The 23,212-nt window shown below is 40.6% G+C and overlaps 2 protein-coding genes and 1 non-coding gene across 20 annotated transcripts in view; 2 read left to right on the top strand and 1 right to left on the bottom strand.

Annotated features, from left to right (window-relative positions):
• The first annotated feature begins 12 nt into the window (after positions 1-12).
• RPS3A (ribosomal protein S3A) lies at positions 13-3,674 on the top strand. Its single transcript, XM_086891516.1, has 6 exons — positions 13-227; positions 473-576; positions 1,663-1,850; positions 2,019-2,227; positions 2,807-2,916; positions 3,510-3,674. Exons 1-6 carry the CDS (start codon positions 166-168, stop codon positions 3,629-3,631), a joined length of 795 nt encoding a protein of 264 aa, XP_086747642.1. The 5' UTR covers positions 13-165; the 3' UTR covers positions 3,632-3,674.
• On the top strand, positions 3,155-3,224 carry LOC111928478 (small nucleolar RNA SNORD73). Its single transcript, XR_002864114.1, has one exon. It is a non-coding gene; the product is annotated as a small nucleolar RNA SNORD73 (small nucleolar RNA).
• A 1,909-nt stretch (positions 3,675-5,583) lies between the features above and the next one.
• SH3D19 (SH3 domain containing 19) overlaps positions 5,584-23,212 on the bottom strand; it is an 82,814-nt gene continuing 65,185 nt past the window's right edge. For 13 of the 18 annotated variants that reach the window (XM_086891496.1, XM_086891497.1, XM_086891507.1 and 10 more), the window contains 11 exons: positions 21,209-21,267; positions 18,912-19,173; positions 17,659-17,727; positions 16,290-16,362; positions 15,840-15,970; positions 13,444-13,502; positions 11,684-11,871; positions 11,365-11,414; positions 10,682-10,868; positions 9,984-10,081; positions 5,584-8,696 (listed from right to left, as the gene is read on the bottom strand). In XM_086891496.1, coding sequence (XP_086747622.1) covers positions 8,580-8,696; positions 9,984-10,081; positions 10,682-10,868; positions 11,365-11,414; positions 11,684-11,871; positions 13,444-13,502; positions 15,840-15,970; positions 16,290-16,362; positions 17,659-17,727; positions 18,912-19,173; positions 21,209-21,267 — 1,293 coding nt within the window. In that variant the 3' untranslated portion in view covers positions 5,584-8,579. Of the gene's footprint in view, positions 8,697-9,266; positions 9,673-9,983; positions 10,082-10,681; positions 10,869-11,364; positions 11,415-11,683; positions 11,872-13,443; positions 13,503-15,839; positions 15,971-16,289; positions 16,363-17,658; positions 17,728-18,911; positions 19,174-21,208; positions 21,268-23,212 lie in introns of those variants that run through there. The other 5 variants (XM_086891503.1, XM_086891514.1, XM_086891515.1 and 2 more) reach the window with 2 other exon arrangements.

The raw sequence follows: 23,212 nt of genomic DNA, 5'->3' as shown, positions 1-23,212 counted from the left end.
CCCCCCGTACCGTTGGTTCCGTCCCGCCGTGGTACATCCCGGGCGGCCGCCCCCGCTCCCGGCGCTGGAGGCGGCCCCGTTCTCGCAGGTCTCGCGCGAGCGCCGGTCTCGTATAATCTCGCGGGAGCGCGCACGCCCCGCCCTTTCCGCGGCGCGGGCCGGACGATGGCGGTCGGGAAGAACAAGCGCCTCACCAAGGGCGGCAAGAAGGGCGCCAAGAAGAAAGTGTGAGGGCCGCCGGGGCACGGGCGGGCGGTGTCCGGGGGCGCCGGGCGGGGCGCCGCGGCGGCGGGATGCCGGGGATGCGGGGCGGATGGCGGCGGCGGCCCGGCCGGAGCAGGGCAGATGCTGTCATGGCGTCAGCGGGTGTGGGCCCGGCGGGGCGGGAGCAGCGGCGGGCATTCGGAGAGGAAGGTTTTACTGCAGCCCGGCCTGAGAAAGTCGTTTAAAAAAAGTCTTCATTTGATTTAAGGGTCGACCCTTTCTCCAAGAAGGACTGGTACGATGTCAAAGCACCGGCGATGTTCAATATCCGAAACATCGGGAAGACGCTTGTCACCAGGACTCAAGGAACTAGTGAGTACTTGGGGTTGCTGCAGTACAGGGGATTGTGTTTGCTCCGTGTGCTGCCTCCAAGCGGTTAAAGAACTTTTTGGACAATAAACTGCTGAAAATGGCTTTTGCTTGTACTGATATGAACTTGGAAGCTAAAAAAGTTGGATGATTTGAGTGTTTTTATTTTTTTTTTTTTTTTTTAATTGACCAAGTTGTTTGAATAAATGAGCTTAGCTGCAGGGAAATTCATACACTGGGCCCTTGTTTGTACAAGAAAGCCAAACCATGGAAGGAAGGGCCTGAAGTTTCTAATGAGCTTCTCTTGTGGTAACCTGGCCAGTTAGGAAAAGTTGAAGAAGTAAGCAGTAGTTCTGATTGTCACAGGGAGATGTGTGACAGTGCCACAGGAGACCTTAGTCTTAATGAGATTGTAACGTCAAAACACTAAAATCTGAGATTGAAAGATTTTGGGTGAAGGTAAGAGGTGGAATTGCTGACTTAATGTGAGCACTGCTGTATCACTGGAGAGCAACTTTGGTTTTATGTGATCTGGATATATGGTGTCTGGATAGAGGTAATTGTATTTTTGGAAGCTTAGCCATGCAGAATGGTCAAGTAGCTTTATGATACTCTGCTGGTTGCACTCACTGTTAGGATGATGATTGTTTGACTTGTAACATGTGAAACAAATAAAATGAGGGTCACTGCCAAACGAAGTGTGAACCAGCCAGTTTTGTTAAAATGGTTCCTTGTTGGAGGAGGAGCTGTGAAATTATTGTGCTGGCCTGTTCATGGCTGCATCATCTCTGCTGAGCACTTGTGCCATTTTATGTTTAGTTTTTTCATTACTGTTCATAATTTCCAAATACTCTGTAACCCCTTTATGCTTGAAACAAACCAAATTATTACACGTGGTGGAATCTGCTGTATGCTGCTGTTCATATCCCACACCTGATACTATCACCTTAAAAAGATTGCTCCCAAAGGGAGGAATTTGCACCCTTGCTGGTTCTCTGAGACCGGGATTCCAGTGGGAATTCAGTGTCTGATATGAAGGATGTGCTTCTAATGTTAATCTAAGGGGTTTTATTCTGTTCCATCACCCAGAAATTGCCTCTGACGGGCTGAAGGGCCGCGTGTTTGAAGTGAGCCTGGCTGATCTGCAGAATGATGAGGTTGCCTTCCGCAAATTTAAACTGATCACTGAGGACGTTCAGGGCAAAAATTGTCTGACCAACTTCCATGGGATGGACCTCACACGGGACAAAATGTGCTCCATGGTCAAAAAATGGCAGGTGTGTAAGAAACAAGGTCTGTGTCGCTGCCTGTGCCTTCAGGGAGGGAGGGAAGCGCTGGTGCCTGGCAAAGCCGCGTTTGAAGCGGCATCAGACGGCGTTGGGGGTGTGGGGCTGGGCAGCCTGTCTGCTGTGTGGGTGGTAAAGGTTCAGTGCTTCCTCTTTCAGACAATGATTGAAGCCCACGTGGATGTCAAAACTACGGATGGGTACCTGCTGCGCCTCTTCTGCGTGGGCTTCACCAAGAAGCGCAATAACCAAATCCGCAAAACTTCCTATGCCCAGCACCAGCAGGTCCGGCAGATCCGCAAGAAAATGATGGAAATCATGACCCGGGAGGTGCAGACCAATGACCTGAAGGAAGTTGTCAATAAGCTGTAAGCTTTGGCCCTGTTATTTTTTTCTCCCCTGCAGTTTAAATTGTTACTTGGGGGTTGGTTGTTGCTGAGTGCCTGGGGAATGCTGGGGCATCCCAAGCTGTTTGTCAGAGACCAGGCAAGGAGCCCCTCGTGTGGAAAAGCAAATTACCCTTTTCTGCAAGTGTTTCCTCTTAGTCTCTGCATTGTGTCTGACCTCAGTCTGCTGTCATGTTTGCATAAATGTAAATCACACTGCAGAAGATTAGTGGTTCACATTTCTGCAAACTGAAATTGTAATTCTGATCTGTTGGGACTGTGAATGTTCCGAGCTCTTCTGATAGAAGAGTTTTTCAAAGTGTGCTGATTGCTTCCAAAAGTTTGCAGATTTGCTCTCAAAATGAGCACACTTGCACTACGTCCCTTCTAACATTGAAGGGTGGTGTCTTAGAACCTAACTGTACTTGAAGAAAATTGTCAAAGCGATGGCGTAAACTTCTGTAGAGTATTTAGTATTCTTAAGGGGTTTTTTTAAAGCCTGTGTTAGTGCTGCAGAAGCAGGTGGAGTTTTTAGCATTGTGGTGCTCTGTGATTTCCCAGGATCCCAGACAGCATTGGCAAGGACATCGAGAAGGCCTGCCAGTCCATTTACCCTCTGCACGACGTCTATGTCCGCAAGGTGAAGATGCTCAAGAAGCCCAAGTTTGAATGTAAGTGTGTTACTGCAGACATTTGGAGGAGGGTGTGGAAAGGAGTTAAATTGATTTGCTTTTGGATAAAGATGTTACAGCAGCATCAATGAGCTTAAGTAGTTGTAGAAGGGAGATAGCGTGTCCTTGTTGCCACGTGTGCCTCGCAGGATTGAAAGCCAAGCAGTGAGCATTCAGTTTGAAGCTGCTTGAATTCTCGCCTGGAATGCTACTGAGTGTTGAAGAGCTCTGCTTTGGGAATGAATGATGACAAAATGTTTCGGTCCCAGATGATGTGGAATGATTCCATTTCACCTTTTTCTGACATTCCCATGTAATGCAGCAGTAGGTTCCTGAGTTCAGATCCTTTTAGAAAAAAGGTGTGGTTTGTAGTTTGATTGCATAGCCTTACTTCACTGCTTGTTTCTGTCTGACTGTCATTGCAGCAGCATATCTGCAGGAGCTGTCTGCAGTGGACTTAGTCCTACCTACAGAAAACGTTCTGCTTTCCATTCTGAAATGGTGGTTTCACTTGTGTATGAGGAGTAATTGAGTAATTTAAAATGGTTTTAACAGGTCCATCTCTCACTGTTTCTGTCACTGCTTCTTTTCAGTGGGCAAGCTGATGGAGCTGCATGGTGAAGGTGGTGGTGCTGGAAAGCCCTCTGGGGATGAGGCAGGCACTAAGGTAGAGCGCGCTGATGGATATGAGCCGCCCGTGCAAGAGTCTGTGTGAAACTAAAAATTGGTGGAAAAATAAAAGGTTTTAATATACAGAACTAATGCTTGGTTGCCTGTATTACTACTGGACAATATTGGTACTGGATGTGTGGATGAGTTTTCAATAAGGTAAACTTACGGTCTTGGTTTAAAAAAAAAATTAAAGTACTCATATACTTCTCCAGTTGTGTTGTGGAGATGGGTGGAAGAAGGTGGGTTGTCCTTTTTGTGGATTCTCTGTGTTGGTTTTTTCCCAGTAATTTTAGTCCTCACCCAAAAAACCTTGTGTATGTGTGCAGAGGTTGTATTGGTGAGAGGTGCCTCAGAGAGTACAGGGAAGGCAGAAGTTGCACAGGGGAACCTGTGTCAGAATTTGGTATTATTGGGAAGTCTTGCCGTTTTATCCATATGACTTGCTTCAGAATAATGTGCCTATGTTTAAATTTGGTAATTTTATGCAACCTTTCATGGGATTGGTGTGGTCTCTGGTGGTCAGAAGGTGTTTGAAGGTGTTAAAGTTGTAATTACGATGATGGGAGCAGTGTTAATTTCGAGCAGTGCAGAAATCCAGAACGTGCTTGAGCAGTGGGGTTGGGTGTTGGATTTTAACTTGTCAGAACTGAGGGATGACCGTAAGGGAGAACCTGTGGTACTTCAGGGAGGAAAAAAATTCTGTAAAAAGGCAATGCTGTGCATTCTGAAAACAAAGCACTTGTTTTTGCTGAGTAATTTTAAGACTGTTTTCCATTATCTAACAGCATTTTTGCTTCTTGTTCAACTTATGTTGGCTAAAAGAGTGATTTTCCTGGCTAAAATGAGTTTTGTGTGCTATCAATGTGTTTTATTTGTTAGAACAGGGCAACAAACTTAGTGCTGTTAAATTGTTGGTAAGTTAGTCATTTAAACTTGAGAACAAAACGCAGAGTTCACTGAAACTGCTGGCCCTTGCAGTTGGTTGTCACAGAGCTTAGGACAATAAAGGAAAATAGTGAAAATGTTACTGTTACAACAAAGCTACTGGGGAAAAGGAGAAGGGGCCCTGCTATCCATGAGGGCAGTACTGTTCCCTGTCAGGGATTTTCATATTTTCCTAGTTGATTATTCTGGTTTGGACCAAATAATAGGCAAAGTGGTTTGAGAATGGTTTTGAACTTACTTCAGAGTGCCACAGGTGATGTGATTTTGTGATTCCAAGTTACAGTTTTAGTATGTTCTGGTTTTTCCACTTTGTGTACTGGAAGGAGGAGTAGTGAGTGCTCAATACTCAGAACTTTGGAACGGGGAAGGAATCATGTTGCTGTGTTCTTTCCATCTGTACTGCTGAGGCAGGTGTCACCTGCCTCCAGGAGTCCCAGACAGGCACATAATTGAAGGGGTTTTGTTACTTGCATATCTGAGGACTGTATGGTGCCAAAAAATTAGTCCAAGAAGATTTGGGGAAAGAACAAGGACTTGGGTTTTTTTTTTTGGGCTTTTAGATGTATTGTTTGGAACAGTGCATTGCCATGTAGGCATTCTGGGTAAATGTAGGCTTTGTAATGTGATTTCTGGTGGGGGGAAAGCAGGAAAAGAAATACCATGCATCCTGTATTCTCTCAGTGAGTATTAGCTGAAAAACAGTGGAGTATGAAAGCAGCCATCAGCACAGCACACCTAAATTACGTGCAGGATCAGGCCATGTCTTCCTCACAACGTTATCACAGTGAGAACCACAGTGTGTGTGACAGCCGGTGCTGACAGCTGCTTGCTGCAGGTAGGAGAATGCTGTAGGTGGTGAGTGTGAGGCATACCCAAGTCTAAAGGCTTGAATAACCTGTTCAAACGATCCAGATTCTCTTGAGGGGTTTGGACTACTTGTCTGGGGGTGGAGTGTTACTCTCCAGCTGGGCTAAATATATAAGCAGAATAAGATCTCTCTGTCAAGTAGAAAGCTCAGCTCTCCACAGCATAAGAATTTAAATGCCCTCATTAATTATAAAAACTTTATTGGTTAAATACATTCTTAATTTACAGAGGTACCATAACAAACTTACTGGACTTAACAAAGGTTTATTTAGGACACTGTTCATTGTACAGAGAACAAAGACATCTTCCTGAAGATATTTCCAGAGGATGGGTCAAACAAAATATTTTGGTAGGTGAGGCTCTTATTCTAATGCATGGAGATCTAGCTGGATTTCAAGGTTAACAGCTGAAATTTGCTACTACATTGCAGTTAAAATTTGCACTCCACCTCGGTCTCGGCTTTTTTGTACACCTTAGGAATTTTACACTGTGATCTGTATGTGGTCTCACGGTGGTGTTGGGCACTGTCTTAGGAAAATCCTGTCCTGTAAAAGCCGAGCATCTCCCTTGCTTCAGCGTTCACACAGACGCCGTTTCAGCTGCCTGCAGCCATGCGAGCAGCCCGTAGATGGCACTCGGTGCTCTGAGTAAAAGGCCTTGCTGCTACTCCTACCCTGCCCCACAGGGAGGAGGAGATTACATACAGCAGAGTGGTCTTGTCAATGAACAGGCACTGACTTAAACATTCAGTGAAGTTACAAAAACAACTGGTCAAGACACAGCTATAAAAATGGGAAAGAGGAAATTGAAAAAAAATATAAAAAAATCAGTTCTATTTTTGAGATTTGTATCAAAACCTTAGAAAACTGCCAGACAAACAGTAAGTAAACATCATACACTTTAGCCTCATCTACCACCACACTGGTGCGGTATGTCTTTGAAGGACCTGGCTATTCCTTGGATTTCCCTAGGAGATGACTGGTTTTTTTTTTGAATAAACAAGAACCTTTAGAATCTATTAACAGGAAAACTTGGGAGAGTGGGAAGGATTGTCCTTGGCTGTGGACTTCCATGTGATTCCACAGGAGTTCCTGACAGGCTTGCTGGGGCTGCTAAAACTAAATAACAGCTGGTACCCATGGTTGCATTTCCAACCTTCTAGAACAGCACCTAATTCAGCATTTTATTTACTGTATTAGTCCCTAATGGAAGTAGAAGTCCAGATCCTCAGCTCATTAAAACTTTGTGTGGTCTTCATCGCCCTGTTGTGTGAAGGGTTTTGGTGTAGTTTAAACACAACAGAACACAAAGCTGGGGGGCTGGGTCTGTCTTTGCAGGTTCTGTGGCCCAGCAGTGCCTGCTGAGTGAATGGTGCCATGTCTGCACTGCAGGTCCTTCAGGCTCGCTCCAGTCTCCCACTGGGAATGGATGCCCATTCCTTGCTGGGGGAGGCCTGCAGTTCTGGCTATGCCTATTCCTGCCTGCTGTGATGGTAACCAGTGCACAGGGAGGACAATGCACCCTCTCCAACCTGCTTAGGCCCCAGTTCAGGTGCACCTGAGTCCCTCGTAGCAGCAGATAGTTGTTGCTGTGATGCTTAGAGCTCACACCAGTGAAGTTGTCAGCAGGGATATGACTAAGTTAACTCAAGGTCTCTCATCATGATTCTGGTTTCCAGTCTATCCATCTCCAGCTGTTGGCCCCTCTGCCAAGCCCATGAAGGAAAGTCTTGTTGAAGGTATCTCGACACCCAGTGACCTGCAGTTCTCTGGAGCAATGATTCATCAGCCTATAGGTTCCTTTTTGTGATAACAGTGCAGAAGGGGTGGAATACTGGCAGCAGTGAAAGAAGCAATTGCAGCGTAATTTCTTCTATCCCAGTCTGATGGAATTAGCAGTTAATCAGGATTCTATTTAACTATTTTGTCAGAAACCAGATTTACAGAAAGGAATTGACTATTGGAAGTTTCTATAATGTGAAACTACCTCAACCATTTTAGTTGGTCAGTCAAGCTACACTGCTGCTTTTTACCAAGTGCCTTGGTTAGAGCTGCTGGGAGTAACCTCTTGCCAGCCATGTTTTCCTTAAGGCCTTGACAGACCATTTATAAAGATGCTCAGAGTATTTGGTATGTGGCAACAAACTGGAAAGTAATCCCATGTCTGCTGAAAACTAAACCCAAGGCTGTATAATATCCTTCATGTTAAGGATAGGAATAGTGTTACTGAAGTATGTTCCAGTGCTTGAGTGACAAATAAAATGCAGACTGAGTGAACACTGGCTTTCCACTTCCAAGAGGGGAGTGGAGGGGCAAATAGTTGGAATAGTGCAGCTACTCCATGGCTTGGATCTGAGAAAGCTCAAAAAGCACTGTCACCAACTTCAGCTGGGAAAGAAGGGTAGGATGGTGCTCAAAGATCAGTGGGCAGTAGGAAAAAACTGAACCTGTACTTGCAAAGTATTTTGGGGAAAGTGAGGAAGGTCTAAGATGATTCATACCAATTTAAACAGAATTCATTAAAAGGCAAAACACTTAAAAATTTTACTTCTGTGATCTTGCTGTATGAGCAGCTTGGGCTAAGAATAGAAGGATACTACACAAGGATTTATTTCTCCATTTCCCCTCTTACCAGTATTAGATTTGATACTTTTCTACTATGAAATACCAGTTATTTTTCTTATCCTCTAAGTCATAAAACAAGTGGATTCTACTGCTAATGTGGAACTCAAGCAGTAATGAAACCTGAATATCAAACTTCATCTACATACTGAGTGCTGTAATTATATATTAAAACAATTTTTAAAGTTTGGATCTTAAGAAGTTCAAAGAAGGCCAAAGCAGCTTGTGTTATGCAGACTTTGTGCATGATAAATGTAATACCAGAGAGTAAACATACTAGAATGCTATATAAGTTAAAATGGTGTTGCACCACAGTATTTCCCTAGTTGGAAATGGCTAAGAGCCTGCTTGTTTTGCTCTCTGAGCATTCATGAAACATGACTACATACACTGTCACAAAAGACTCAAATTTTCTTATCTGACTTCAAGATACTACTATGACTGTCTAGAAAAAGTAGTGCAAAACATTGATAATCAACACTCGTTGATGTCTTTGCTGTGCCTTTAGGGTAGAAAACATTCTCTCCCACACGCAGGGAGTATTACAAAGGCAACACTTCACGGTGTTTTTAAAATCTGAACAAAGTTCTTGGGAAATATCCCAGACTTTCCTAGTATCTCTCCACTCATCCAGTCCTCGTCTACAGATTCCAGCTCTGTTATCATGTCACCTGCCTGTAAGAGAAGGAGTAAATGTGAGTCAGTACAGCTTACTGTGCAATGTTACTGAGCAATGTCAATGCGTGCAGAGCTGATCCCATTTAGAAGCAATTAATATCAAGGAGTAGAGGAGTAAGACATGGCTAGTCTCTTCCATTGGTTACATCTCTTGGAGACTGCCAAAACCAGCTGAAGCTTCTCTTAGGCTAAATACTTGTCTATGCTGAAAAATCACCACCTTTGGAGAGACAGAAGAGCACTGCTGGATAACTTCTCACATTGGTTTGGCTTTCCATGTATGTTAAGAGCTGGCTCATGGGGTCCTTGCTTTACTGTTTATTTGTGTGTGTTTCCAGGGTTTGTTTTCTTAAAACACTGTAAAGATTATTTTTTTTTAAAATTTAGTCCTGGTATTTTCTAGCACTTGGAAACTTTCCCCCCTCCAAAAAAAGAAATGCAATCTAAGAGCTCAGTATGACCATTTAAATTGCAGTTCCTGTGTTTGGTCCTGGCTTTTGTTCTCACTGTCCCATACCACGCCCTTCATCTGAAGTACTGGCCTTTCTTTCAGTACCTCTATTCCCCTTTTCTGCTTTAAAGAATCATCTATCCTTTCAGCACTGCAAGCTGCTAATGCTAAAACTATTTCGCTAGTTTTTGAAGAGAAAATACTGTGTGTTTCAGCTCCTGTGAAAGTCTACCATTTCTCAGAAATTTGCTTTTGAGAACTTGGTTATCTAAATCAAGGGCACTCTGTTTCTTGTTCATGCTTAATATGATCTGGGCATTCAGCATGTATTTAATTTTTCCCCCCATTCCCATGGCAACTCTGTCTTGTGTTGCCAGTTCAAGATTTTGCTGTACTAGGTTTCCCTTAGAGGCCTGGCTGCTGTAGCACTGTCACTCTCACCATTACCTCCTGCTCAGAGTTTTCTTTTTAGTCCAAAGAGAGGCTCCCTTGACCATATCAACCAATCAGGAACTGAATGCACTGCAAAATAAGGTTTGTTTATCTTGTCATATTAACTAGATCAGAGAAGTCAAGAATTCTGCAACTCCTGACCTCTTCAGTGTCTCTAATGAAGATTTTTGCTGATAGGAAATAGGAGTGATAAGGAAAAAATATTTTCTAGAGACCACTTATTAAATGTATTAATATTTATGCATATTAGTATCTATGTTAATATCTATGCACTTCATCCTTCTTGTCTAAAGCCTATTTTCACAGTGGATGAACCTTATTTTTTAGCACTCCTTAGGAGCACGAGACCTCTTGGAAATTGGTCTAAGAGAGGTACTTACTTTGAAGGAAAGCTCATCTTCATTTTCTCCATGAAAATCATAAAGAGCTTTGGCTTTTCCTTTCTTCCCTCCTCCAGGCTGTGACAGCTCTACCCTGGCTACAGAACATGGACAAGAGAAGTTACTTGCACTGGAGTGAAATAAATCTCTGTTTCTGGAGAAGTTTCCTGTCATTCTCATGTTTTCTCCCCGCTACTGTGCTAGAGGTTCTCCAAATGTTATTGCTACTGATGTAACAAATTCACTGTCCTACCAGAATTAAAAAAACCAACTCTACTGCCACCAGTCCATTTTATAGTATTAAAGAGTCTCACAGTTCTGCTTCTAAGCAGACTAAATTTGAAACTCGCTTAACTTGAACATCCCAATGGTGATACATAATAAATGCTGACTTTCTCTCTTTCTGCTCTAAGATGAAGCAGCATCAATACTCCTGAATTATTCCTAAAGGCCTTGTTTTGCCTATGCCCTAACCACACTGGAAAATATCCCAGAGTCTGTGTCACCTCACAGGTTACTTATTGACTAGAACATTATATTGCCATTATTAGAGAAGCTGGTTCAAATTTAAGTTTAGCTTTAGAATACTAAAAGCTCTGGTGGTGTGTGACTTGTTGATGCTGTTGTGTTCTCCCACAGAAGTCATGACTGACATAACCCAAGGAATAATGAATTGCCATCTAGTAGGAGTACTGTACCTGAGCAGGTCTGAACAAAAACTGCTGGGAAAATCCCTTCCTTTCCATTCAGTCTTCCTCTATACCACTCCAAATCTACTTGTTCCAGTATTTGGATGTAGTCTCCCTTTTTGAAGGATAAATCATCTTTGGTTTCTGCTGTAAAATCGTGAAGCGCTTCACACCACTCTACTGAGCATCTGTTGTTCTATTCAAGTTAACAGAAGAGATGAATTAATTTTAGATGTGTGAATAAAGCCCAAAAACTGGTGGCTGCTGCTGAAAGCAGCTGTACAGCACATGGGTGTCCCAACACCCTCCCAATACAACAGTGCTGCTGCAGATGTAGACTAGAATGGCATTTCAGCAATTACCACCACAGAATTTCATCTAGGCTCAGCCACATTCCTTTTATCTCTGGTGGCAGGGGAAAGGATTAATAAATTCCAAATTAGATCACTGCAGAAATACTTAAAATAGAGCTAAAAAGAATTTTCTTCAGCACAAAGGATAAAAATTTACCAATGGTAATTTGTCAGAAGCTCTGAATTAAATCAGCTTAGGCCAAGTGTCAGAACTGAGCCGTGACAATGCAGCATTGTGTGCTGTGGGAGTGGTGTCGGGTTCTGCTGTTCCTCTCACAATAATAGAGTCTCTCTAAATCTGTACATAAATTTTGGCTCTCACCTAGAAAGTTTTATTACCTGAGGAAGGGAAGACGAAACCTCCTTATTCTTCAGTGCTGCTTCTGTACCTACATAAATAAAGCACAACTTAAGAAGAGGAGCAATGTCTATTCAGAATGTTACTAATGACAGAGATTTTAGATATTTGAAGTCATTTTTAAGAATAGCTTCTTATGAAGTTCTACTGTTAATTTTGAGGGCTTTTTTTTATCAGTCTTCCCCCTCTTTTCACCTCCTTTCTGGAATCATTGTCCCTTTGGAATTTTCTCCTATATGCTGCCTACTTGCTTTAGGTACAAAACCATGCTCTTGAAGATTTTTGTAAGCATATTCATACCTGTTCCAGGCAGATCTTCAATTACTTCCACAAAGTTCAAAGGGAAAATTCCAGATGTGCCTCTGAGCTCTCCTTTGGCCCACTCTTCATTTACATATTCTTTCAGGATAATAGTTTCACCTTCTGAAAAACTGAGCTCATCTTTCTGATCTCCAATGTATTCAAATCGTGCTACACATTTTGGACCTCTGCACAAACAAAAGAGAAATTTACTTTGCTTCTTTATTATTACTGTTCACTTAATAATAAGACAGCATTGTGTGAAATATATGGATTGATATTTTAATTAAAATGATAAAAAATGCACTGAAGATAAAACAGGTGGAAAACTGGGGGCCAGCCCTGGTTCTCATCTCTGCTTTCTGAGGAGGATGAGTACAGAGTCTGGAGGAGCCAGATGCAATTTCTGCATCCCAGGTGCTGGCTGTATTTTGCAGAAGTCCCTATTTCCCTTCCAAGCAACAATAAATCCCCTTGGTTTTGGGTCACCAGTCCAATTTCTTATCTTTGCCTATATCCAAGCAAGTGTCCTGATACCCTTTCGTTAAGAGTTTGATTATTTTTCGAGCTAGCACCCCATTTAGATGCAATCAAACATGGGGGAGAGGGCGAGTGTTGTGTATTTGCCCCAAATATATGAAGGTTTCATAGGAAGAAGCTAGTTTTTATTTACTTTAAAATACTTTATTTTGTAAAATCCATCCCTATAATCTTATAGGGGAAAAAGCTTATCTATCAAAGAAAAACATCAATGCATCTGATATATTTTATATACTTTGGTACAGTACTGAAAAAAAAAACCTAATTATTTTTCCCCCGACTTATATAAATTTCATTATTTAAGAACCTAAAAATTAAAGAAATTAACCAAAGAAAATTTTTTTTATCGGAAATGCCATGTTGGAAAAAAGCAGTAATAGGCTTAAATTCTTTCTGTATATTCATAGCACACAAAGTAAGAAGCTTGATTCCCACCCCTGTCCCCCACTCAGTAACTTTGCAAAGATCTGTCTTTCAGGACAGAGATTTTCTGTTTCTTTCACAGCTGCAGAAGCAGCTTTTTAAAATAAAGTTTTGTTTCTGACAAACCAAGCTTCATCTAAAGAACAACTGAATGATCCCACTGACATTAGTTGCTCCTGCCTGAATTTGCTTTAATTCCTGGAATGAATGATTATGAAATCCAATACCACTGAGAAATAAATAGCATGAAGAATCGTTTCTTGCCCACAAATATTAGTACAAATTGTTTGAAAATCATTAATGAAAGTGCTGGCAATTCATTTGATAATTTTGGGGGGAGCTTTAGATTTACCTGTACAGCTGCACACCTTAAGGACAGACAGATTTCTCTGCTTAAAGTACCTCTGTTCTGTCCCATATCTTGTTCTTTCACATAAGTAGGAGCCCTACCATGTTCCATCTTGTAAGAACACTGGAAGAAAGCAGCAAGGCCAGGAGCAAAGAGAGGAGTGTACAGTGCTGCTGAAGTTAATGAGATTGGTTCATGGCCCCTGGAGCCAGTTTTTATGACAGTACTGTTTTAGGCTTTTTTTACCTAAATATGAGTCTTAATAAAACATCATAAACATCCAGGGTTTTAAAACATGTAATTTAATTTCATTTTTACAATATATTTTGGTGAATAAATTGTTAGCCCTATTAACCTCACTGCTGAGAGCCTCTGCTTCAAATTTATTATTTCTTCTTCATTCCTCATAAATCAACATGAGAAAGCAAATAAGATTCATCTGACTCACTTGATACATCTTGATGAAGAGGGTATTTTTTTCCTGTTGGCTTCTTCTGGAACATCAATCTAATAAGACAATAAAACAAATTGTATGTTCCATTGCAACCTCATGGCAACTAACCACAATAAGCCTGAAACTGGTTAAAATAATGTTTTTCAGATGTGTGACACTCTGTAATCGTTGGCATACTCTGATACATGACTACATTAATGTAAATTTATGCCTGTTTTCTCATTTTTTAATCTTGTGCAAACAAGGAGAAATATTTAATGTTTTGTTTTATGAAGCTGTTTTATTGTTTCTACTGGTGGAATGGTTGATTGACAGAATATGTAACTAGATTCTACTACATGTTGTTGAATTTAGATCCCAATTCTCAACTGGTAATTGCTCTTAATTATTTACTAGCACAGTATACCACAACAGATGAAACTACTGTTTATGCTTATTCCTTCTGTGCTTTGGTAGCCAACTGCTCTCCAAACAAAAACACATCTCACAAATCTCACTTGAATTGGAGTAATACAACTTAAAAAATCAATACACAGATATATCAAAGAGACAACATTCAAGTCCTTTATCACAGGAGGATTTCAATTGTATTTTTGGTGTGACATGAAGGATACACAGGAGATTAACGGGACTATGAGCTGAGAGGCCCTGGTGAGGAGCTTTGGGTTACAGCTCACTATTGTGTCAGCCAGTTCCCATAAAATCAACAGGAATGTTTCATTAGCTTGTGTGAAGCACTGGAGGACACCACAATGCCTTATAGGACAAGTAGTCTCTGAGTTGCTCTTGCTGAAGGAGCTGGTGTCTGTGGTGCTCTGAAGGTTCTATGGGAAGTCATAAGTATGTATTATTGTTAGGTGTCCAGATCCAAGCTACTACCCAGCTCAATACTGTAAAACACTCTGTAGTGTAGTGTAGTGTATGGAGACCTTGTATCAAGATGAAATCTGACATGAATTAGCAGGAGAATTCACTCAAGTAAATTAGCCTCATGTACTGCACTCTTTTTTCTTTTTTAAAAAACACAAATTCTGAAACAAAAGATTTTTGTCCTCAAAGGGTAATCATCTTTTATAACTAAAATAGATACACATCTTCCAGCTTTTATGAAGTTGTATCTGTCTGCATCAATGATGAGTTTGAGCCCCAAAGACTCACTCCACTGCTTTAACATAAAATATTTTCTTCATTAGCTATCAGTAGAAGCAAGAGCATTTAAATTGAATTGTTGGTCTGTGTAGAAGCAGCCAATCACTTTAGCTAACAAATCTTTCTTGTGAAAGTGAATCGAGCATTGTTCCATTACTACTATGAGCTTAGCTTTATTCTTCAGCACTTCTCAGATCTTAAAATTTTTCTCCAATACTAATTACAAACTCAACAGGCACCCTACCTTCTCTAATGCCTACCAAATCCTTGGTATTGCCTATTTAGCAGCAGGGCTCACTCTGCCAGCTGTGCTGGCCCAGGAAATGTTGCTACAGACACTTCCTGTCTTTAGTGCCAAGCCATGCACTAAACCATGCACCCAGCATCCTGGTGACACTCTGGCATTCCTCCATGTCCATATGGCTGGTGTGGACAGCCCAGTGCCCTTTCCACTGTCACAAAATGGACTTCAGACTCAGGGTTGCAATAGGTTTGACCCAGCATTTGTCTGCAGGGAACCATATTGTATCCCTTTTAAATTAATTATCACCGGGCTTCAAAAGAGCACCTGTCTCTTGCCTTCCGCTCACTGTCAAGTGTCACATTCAGGAACAGGATTGCTTTAAGCTGCTCATTTGCAACAACACAATCTCCTTGCACTGTGCCAGTACAACCATTTGTGCAGCCACTTAGAAAACCACTTAGGTAAATTGACCCTGTTGGAAAAAACAGTACTCTAGGATGAAAAAAAACCCAACATGTTTTTTTGGGCCAAATTGCTACTCTGACCTAGTTTGCTACATGGCTAAAAAAGTGGTGATTCCAGCAAAGTTCAAGGGATAAGAAAAGAACAGAAGATGAGGAGCTGGAGGGAGGCAAAAAAATCAACCTTCTTTTACCAAGTGTTGATTCTGACATGCTGCTGTCAAAACAAAATCTGCTTTGAGGACCCTGAGAAACTACAGATGTTTCCAAAGAGAATCTGGTAGGGGCAATGATTTTCTCACTTGGCTTTAAATTGATAGCAAATTATTCCCCATAACACAAGCTGGTTGTGCCAAATCAAGCATCTTTCTAATACCACACAAACAAGTTGATGAGTCTTCTGTGCTGCCAGTGGGATAAGAGATTATCTAAACACATAATGGAATTAAACACACAACACAGGAGCCTTACTAAAATAGAACCAGAAAACAAATGCAACAGGATCTTATGTAGCAATGTACACAAAGCCTACATACAACCACTTTAACAAAGCTGGCAGGAAATATCCCTGTGCGATTCCCACATTTTCCTCTGTACCACTCAGTATCAATTTTCTCCAAAAGACAAACAGTGTCTCCAGAATGAAGGTCCAAGTCGTCAGCATGCTCTGGAAGACAACGTTATTTCAGTTAGCAGTACTTGTCACACTCACTAATTTCCTCTAAGTAAAAACTTCTTAAATACAAATAGCACAGACAAAACCAGAATCAGTTTTTAAAAAGTCTTAATTTTACTTGATAAATAAATCAATCAGCTTTAACTGAAAGACTGGCCCATCTACAGCTAAACCCACTGATTTGAACAACTCTATGCGCAGACCTTGCAGACTGAGCTTCCACACCATTTTTAAGCTCTAATTTCTAAGGAAATATCCATTTGAAAGTCTTGGAGTAAAACATGCTTCCAGAATATTCACATTTACTTACCTGCAGGAAAATCATGCAGGACTACAGCATGAGGTGCACTTGTGTCAGAAGCTTTTGGAGGGTGGTTTGAATCCTGACAAAAACAAATAAATGCAAGTAGTTTATAAATCATAGAAGATACTAACAGATTCTCTGTTATGTACTCCTTAATTAATTTTCTGGCTTTGGACACGGAATTGTGCTGGTATTGCAGAAGGAAATGGTTATTGCTCACACAACTATGGGTCTGAATTCTGTATGCCTTTTGCCAGTGTAAACAAGAATACATTTCACCAAAATCTACTTTTGGAAGGGAAGACATGCAATTTTTCCAAGTATAGAAAAAGCCTCAGCTATCTCTGTGGGCCAGAAATCTGTAGCACTGATAGCAACACTCATTGCAAGGGCTGTGGACAAATTTTGCACAGGTGCTTGTTAGTGTGTGCCACCATCACTCTTCCTTGCCCAGGGAACACCCAAACCAACTCTCACCCAGCACACTCAGCAGGGCCAGCACACATGCCAACAAACATTCCAAGAGGAGCAAGGAAGCCACTATGCCTTTGCTTACACAAAGTAACACTGAGGGGAGCTGACAGTATTGTTGTGGCATCTTCATAAAGAGAAATTATATTCAAAATGCTGAGCCAACTTCTCTATCCCACCCACTAGGAATTTTTAGGCTGTACTGACAATGATAGTGTGTGAATTACACTCAAAGTAATTCACTGTGTACAAAAAACCCAAAACTAAACAAAACAAAAAACCCAACAAAAACTAACTAACTAACTAACTAAAAAACAAAACCCAACCAAAAAGGCCCAGAGTAGTATGAGAGACAACAACATACTGCACAGAAATCTATTTCAGCTTTGTGGGCTTCTGGTAGTAGTCAAAAAGGCTTTTCATTGCTATAATTTCCACTAGCTATTTAATATTAATAGGGTCATGCTCTAAAACCAAGTCAGAATCTGTAGAAGCAGAGAGAAGAAAATACTTTCAAGTCCATATGTCAAAGCCAATTTGCTGATGTATCATGCACAGCACTTCATAAAGTACTCGCTTATCTTTTGCTAAATTTTCAGATACTCAGCCAAGGGAGTGATTATTTTCCTATGAGATGGAGGAACTTTACCAGTTTCCTCTCCCTTCTGGCACTCCAAGTAATTACTCTTGCTCTGTTCCATAAGCTGAATGTCCCTGTGCTATGAGGCAAATCACCATTATTGGGTTTTGTTTTGGCAGCTGTTTTGATTACAGAAACACAAGGATTTAATAAATCACTATTACATTTCTCAATGTAACCTCTGAGGAAGAAAACATTTGATACTTTACTGCAACAGGAGTCTTGTTCATTGAATATTTAAGCCAGCAGAAAAAAGCACCTTACCTTACAGGGCAGTTCTCCAGCGTTCCTGGGAAGACAATCTTCCTTAGCAACTCCATGAGACACAAGCAGCTTGAAGAGAAACAGAGGCAAATGGAAAAGTTTTTTTTTTTACTTCTAAGCACCTCCAATTCTCACTGCAAGTGATAACAGTCAGATGTTGGAATTATTCAAACCACCTACTACAGGTAATTAGGAGTCCAGTGGAAGAGGACAGGCTCCTTTGGAAGGCATTCAGAACAGAGTGCTGGTGATACCAACTGCCACTCTGAGAAACTCAGGTGGTGTCACCCCCTTTAAAAGTGTCTTAGACACCTAACTAGTAATCACACCATACAGTACATGATATTCAGAAAGACACTCTGATGCAGAAACATATTCATTTGTCATGGTGGCCACTAGGAAAACATCCTGGGAGGAAATTTTCATTGACAGTAAGACTTTGGAGCAGGGAATTACTACTAATCTTCTACAGAAAAAAATCTCATACACAAAACTCTAAATGCAAAAGTGAAAGATCAAAAAGGGGGCAACAGAAAGTTTCCACTTCATGCTGATGGAACGCTGATGTTGTTCATGCTATGGCTGCTTTTTTTGACAACACTGGTTCAAGTAGCCACCAGCTCTATCACTGACCAATTTCAAATTTCTGGGTAAAGACCTTGTTTTTATTTGCAGTGTTGATCCATTTGTATGTAAAATTCTCTAATAACACATACAATACCAAAACCATTTTTGTAATGGAAAGGGATGGCATCAATAGGATGAAAATGTAAGATTAACAATGTTCCATTCCTCACTCTTTGCAAGCTTGATTAAGTAAGGTTAATTTATAAGTTCCAATGCTTTCCCAATTTCCCTAAGCACTTTGATATGTATGGGTAAATCAATATACAAATCCAATTATTCAGCATCATTTCTGAAAAAGAATTCAGAAGCAGTGACTGGAAAAAGAACCCCCAAACCCAAAGAGCTATGTATTAAAGATATATATAATATAATTACATATATACACAAAAATACATCACATAGATCTATACTTTACATGTATTTATTGCTTTTTCCAGTATTGCCTTATAGGACTTAATACTATTTACCTAGTACCATTTTCTAGGGAAAATTATGCTGACAGATGCACTTTGAAAGCCACATAACACTAACCAACTTTAGTAGCTTTAACTACCTTTTTCTCTACTATATGAACCAGCACTGTTTTATAAAAACAATGTACTCAGATAGCATATCTCAACTCTCACCATGTATTTATTGTAGAGAGGATGACCCGGTTTAGGTCTAGGAGGTAATGCTGGATCTGGACTTTTAAAGACTGCACTTTTTGCTCTCTTAGGTCCCAACCTGAACTTGTTTTTTTTATCAGAAGCGCTGTCAGAACTAGATCGCGAAAGAACATCCTTCTGGGAGGAGGTCTTGGCTGCAGAGAATTTTGGTGGAGGTGGCCTTCCAGGAACACTTTTAGGTGGGGGAGGTCGAGCAGGTATAATTTTTCCATCCACAGGCCTAAAAATTGTGCAAACCATCAGAGAAATATGCATATTAATAAGCCGGCCACCTCATCCTAGAAACAGAGTGTGCAGTAAGGAAACAAGATTTGTTATGACCTGGGCTGTGTGTAGTATCTGAACCTTTCCAGGAATACACGAACTCTTTAGATACTCACTGAGACCAGATGATCAAGTCCTTTGACAGATTCTTTGACTACATATTTCCAAGTCTGCTCACCAAGCCTGCCAGCTTTCCGGGGAGCCAGCTAAATAAGCAGGATTTGTTTCAGCAATCCTCTAGAAAGAGCTCTCTTTGTAGCTGCTGCAGGATGAAGTTCTGCTATTGGAGAGCTTTTGTGAAAGCTGGTCTTCAGGAATCAACCTAGCTCATTCCTTGAGATGTCACTTACCTCAGCTGACTCTGATGAAACTCATAACATATCACACCACTTTGCACACTGCCATCAACACCAGAATTTACCATTTTTATGTAACAGATCTTGACCATGGAAAGAAAACACTGGTGAAAATACTCAAGTTCTCTGGCAAGGCTGGAGGTCCCACACTCCTATTAGAGGACCAGCAGTTTAGAAACCAAAATCAGAGACTAGCAAGTCATAGTAGTAATATTTACTAGCAATTAATATTGCTAGTAATATTTAAAAAATACATTACCATTTGATTGCTATTGGGATATCTTCAACCAGTTACTGCAAATTTCTGCTACAACTGTTACTCTTTTTTTCATATAATATAATTCAGCACAATTACTTGTTCATGTGCAATCCTCACGGGTCTCCAAAAATTATCAACTCCAACAAATGTGCATTGGTGGATCTTTGAAGTATCATTCTAGCACATTTTGTGTCACCCATCGCTTGAGAAGATACTAGTGCTCTGCTAATGCTCCTGATAAGAGTTCTCTATTACTATTTTTAAATTAAAAAAAAATTTTCCATTTCTCTTCATCATCCATCTCTCCCTTTTCTTGGCCTCATCTTAAACCAAGCATTTTTAATATTGACAGAAGGGTATATTCCAAGTTAAACTGCTTTAAATCTGTAAACAGACCAACCCAAACATTTTTAAAGCAACTCAACTAAACAAGAAGACCCAAACAAGCAATTCAGTGAATTATTACTGCTTACTTAAAAAAAAACAAACCAAACTCAAAACCTAAAAATCCATTTGAGCAGCAGAGTGAAAGGACAAAATATTTACTGCAGTCTCAGAGACCCTCATAAGAATCAGGAATGTTATGCTAAACTGAATGTGGGGAAGGAACAAGTCAATGAGGAGCAATAATGAGGTGTTTCCTTGTGGCACATTCACATTCTTTCCTGTTAATTAACACTTATTATTATTGATAGACTAATTTCAGTAACAGAAAGAGTCTCTTGTCCTAACAACAGAGCAAACTCTTGTGATTAAACTTGCAGATTTAGAATGCAAACACTGAGATACCCACAGTGGGCTGGCTAGTCAATGCCAGCTCTCCATCCACTGTCTCTGGCATTGATGGACATGAGTTAAAGCAAGGTCCAGCAACTTTTGCTGTTGCAGACATTCTTTCCTTTTGGTTCACAATAAGAAGAAACCCCAAGGTTATCAGTGATCCTGCACCTGCATTTTAGATCTGAAGTGTTTAAACTAGCCAGTGCTTCTGAGAAGCTGCTGGCCCAGCATCTGCCCTTTTCAGGGTGGCAGCATCTGCCACCTCCATTCCTTCACCACCCAAACCCCACAAGTGCAAGTGCTGTGGGTGAAAAGGTTAAAGATTAAGAAAGGAATGACTGTCAGCAGCCACTGTACATTAGCTGAAAAGTCAAACAGCTGCTCTTCTATAATCTCCTTGCTCATACCATAATGTACAAACAAGTATTAAACAGCTTCCAACTTGGTCCTGCCTGTTTATTAAGTGCGCATAGAGCCCAGCCAAGACTATTGAGCTATGGCTGGAGTCAGTAGTGTCTGCACTACTTACTGTGAGACTTACTATGCAAATTAACTCAGAAACACCACTTTTAAGGATTTTTGAAGAAACCACTCACCTTGGGGGTAGTAGAGGTTCTAGCTGAGGCGCTCCACCCTGTTCTGAGTGATCCAACTCCTACAACCATTCAAAAGAAAAAAGATATTTCTTTAAGCCTAAGGAAAATAAAAGATCTTGTTTAAATTATATGATTCTTATATTAAATTATATCCTAAGGATATGAAAATAAGAGTTTATGAAGGTCTGGGAGTAAAGTAGTAAGTATTATGGTGTGATTCTGCAATTTAAAAGTGTTGAACATGGAGGGAAATATGGAGGGTAAATAACCTGATTTACTACCTGAAACACAGCTTAAATTGTGCATTAAGTATGACCCAACTCCTCCTTTCCTACTACATGGCAGCAAGGATTTAAGAGCAAATTTCAGGAGAGTCATACAAATATACATTTACACTGCCCACAGGAATTCACACTATCAACTTTGATCTAACTTCTACACAGGAACACTCTGAACAGGCTTAAACCAGAAAACATTACATTAATGCAACTCACACAGGACAGCATCTCTTGCAAATAACATTAACTCCCACTAAAGAAGGCATCTAGATATGTTTTCTAGAGATTTAACAGACAAATCCCAGTGAATCTTGCTTTGGCAGATGAAGGCATCACTCCTCCCAGGTGCCCATGCTGGCCCTGCCAGAGATTAACAAAGTACAGCAGTCAGAGAGGAGGACATGTGCCATGTCTGAAGGGCTTGGACCACAGTGATGGATTAACAAGTGACCATCCTTACTGCCTCCTGCTGTTCGTTTTCATCCCAGTGCCAGAAAGTTCTGCCAGCTCTGCAGAACAAGCACAGCTGCTTCTGGAACAGCATTGTAAATCAGAGTGCTGAATCTGAGTTCAAAAGAACCCTTTCTGAACCAGTACTTCTAAATAGGTCTGAACAGCCTTGTTTACTTAATTAGGTGCTTGAATGTGCTCGAAACTCAAACAATTTCTGTGACTTTTCCCACCTAGAAAACAACAGATATATTTTGTGACAAAACCTGACCCTTGATTGAGTCCCCAAATTAATGTTCTGATTAAATGACCCTACTAGAAAGAAAACAACCTGCCACTTTCAGATGAAGATGTTATCCTCATATCAAAAATTTTCCTCTTTTGTGTAAAAAGGAGGAAATCTATGCCAACTACTGCTTATGGTCAACAATTTTTGCTGTTGCTGTTTAAACACTTCCACTAGCAAGCAATACTAGTTTTAGAAGCACAGGGTTTTTTCTTACCCTTCCAAAGATTGTATTGAATCCACTGGAACACTGAAATCCTATCTTTTTGAAAAAAATATCTCCTGAAGCTTATACATGTCTGTCACAATAACCTGGACGACACTGTAAAAGTTTTGGAGTTCCACTGCATAAAATGTCATCTAATGTCCTGTTTCATAAATTTTCTTTCTCAGTAAATTTTCTTTTTCTTTATCCAGAAAAGGTGGGACCTCTCTGAAGCCTTTTTAATCACAACATTTTAATACCCTTTATCTTAATGGCAGAGGTAGCTATTGTTGCATTTGTTGGCAATGTCCATCTAGTAAGGGCTTTTAATTTGATTTGACCTTTTAACTGCCTGTTGCTTTTACAAGATTGTCTGCCATTCTTGCCATCAGAAAACTCAGTATTTGGAAATTTTACTGTAATTTTCCAGTTTATATTAATTCCCTTTGAAAATCTGTGTCAAATGTCATTTAGCTACAACACCTATCATTACTGTGTATGTGCTCTGGAGCAAGCAGCAGAGCCTTACTTCCCTAAATAGATGGTTCTACTCAGCAGAAACAACAAGAAAGAGATGAAAAAAAGCAAGCTTCATTATTCTACAGAAAAGTTTTCTCTGCCTGCAAATTAGCACAGACACCAAGAGGAATTGTGTGGATGAAGGTAAGAAATACATTTCTAAAGCACTCTGACAACATTTCACCATGTAAATCCCACTGGAATTTGAGCCACTTTTCAATGCTTTTAACACTAAGTTGTAGAATATTCTGATTCCAGGTGGTGAA

Source organism: Cyanistes caeruleus, chromosome 5 (assembly GCF_971803275.1).
Source record: "Cyanistes caeruleus chromosome 5, bCyaCae1.hap1.1, whole genome shotgun sequence".
Lineage (NCBI taxonomy): Eukaryota > Metazoa > Chordata > Aves > Passeriformes > Paridae > Cyanistes > Cyanistes caeruleus.
Note: the sequence above shows the minus strand (reverse complement) of the source record. Positions and strands in the feature narration are given on the sequence as shown.

What these genes read in the sequence shown, in the direction of transcription:
- RPS3A (XM_086891516.1), top strand. Translation starts at nt 166, where the DNA reads ATGGCGGTCGGGAAGAACAAGCGCCTCACCAAGGGCGGCAAGAAGGGC. An exon ending in CCATGGTCAAAAAATGGCAG is followed by an intron (nt 1,851 to 2,018) that starts GTGTGTAAGAAA and finishes TTCCTCTTTCAG; the next exon opens with ACAATGATTGAAGCCCACGT. An exon ending in CAAGAAGCCCAAGTTTGAAT is followed by an intron (nt 2,917 to 3,509) that starts GTAAGTGTGTTA and finishes GCTTCTTTTCAG; the next exon opens with TGGGCAAGCTGATGGAGCTG.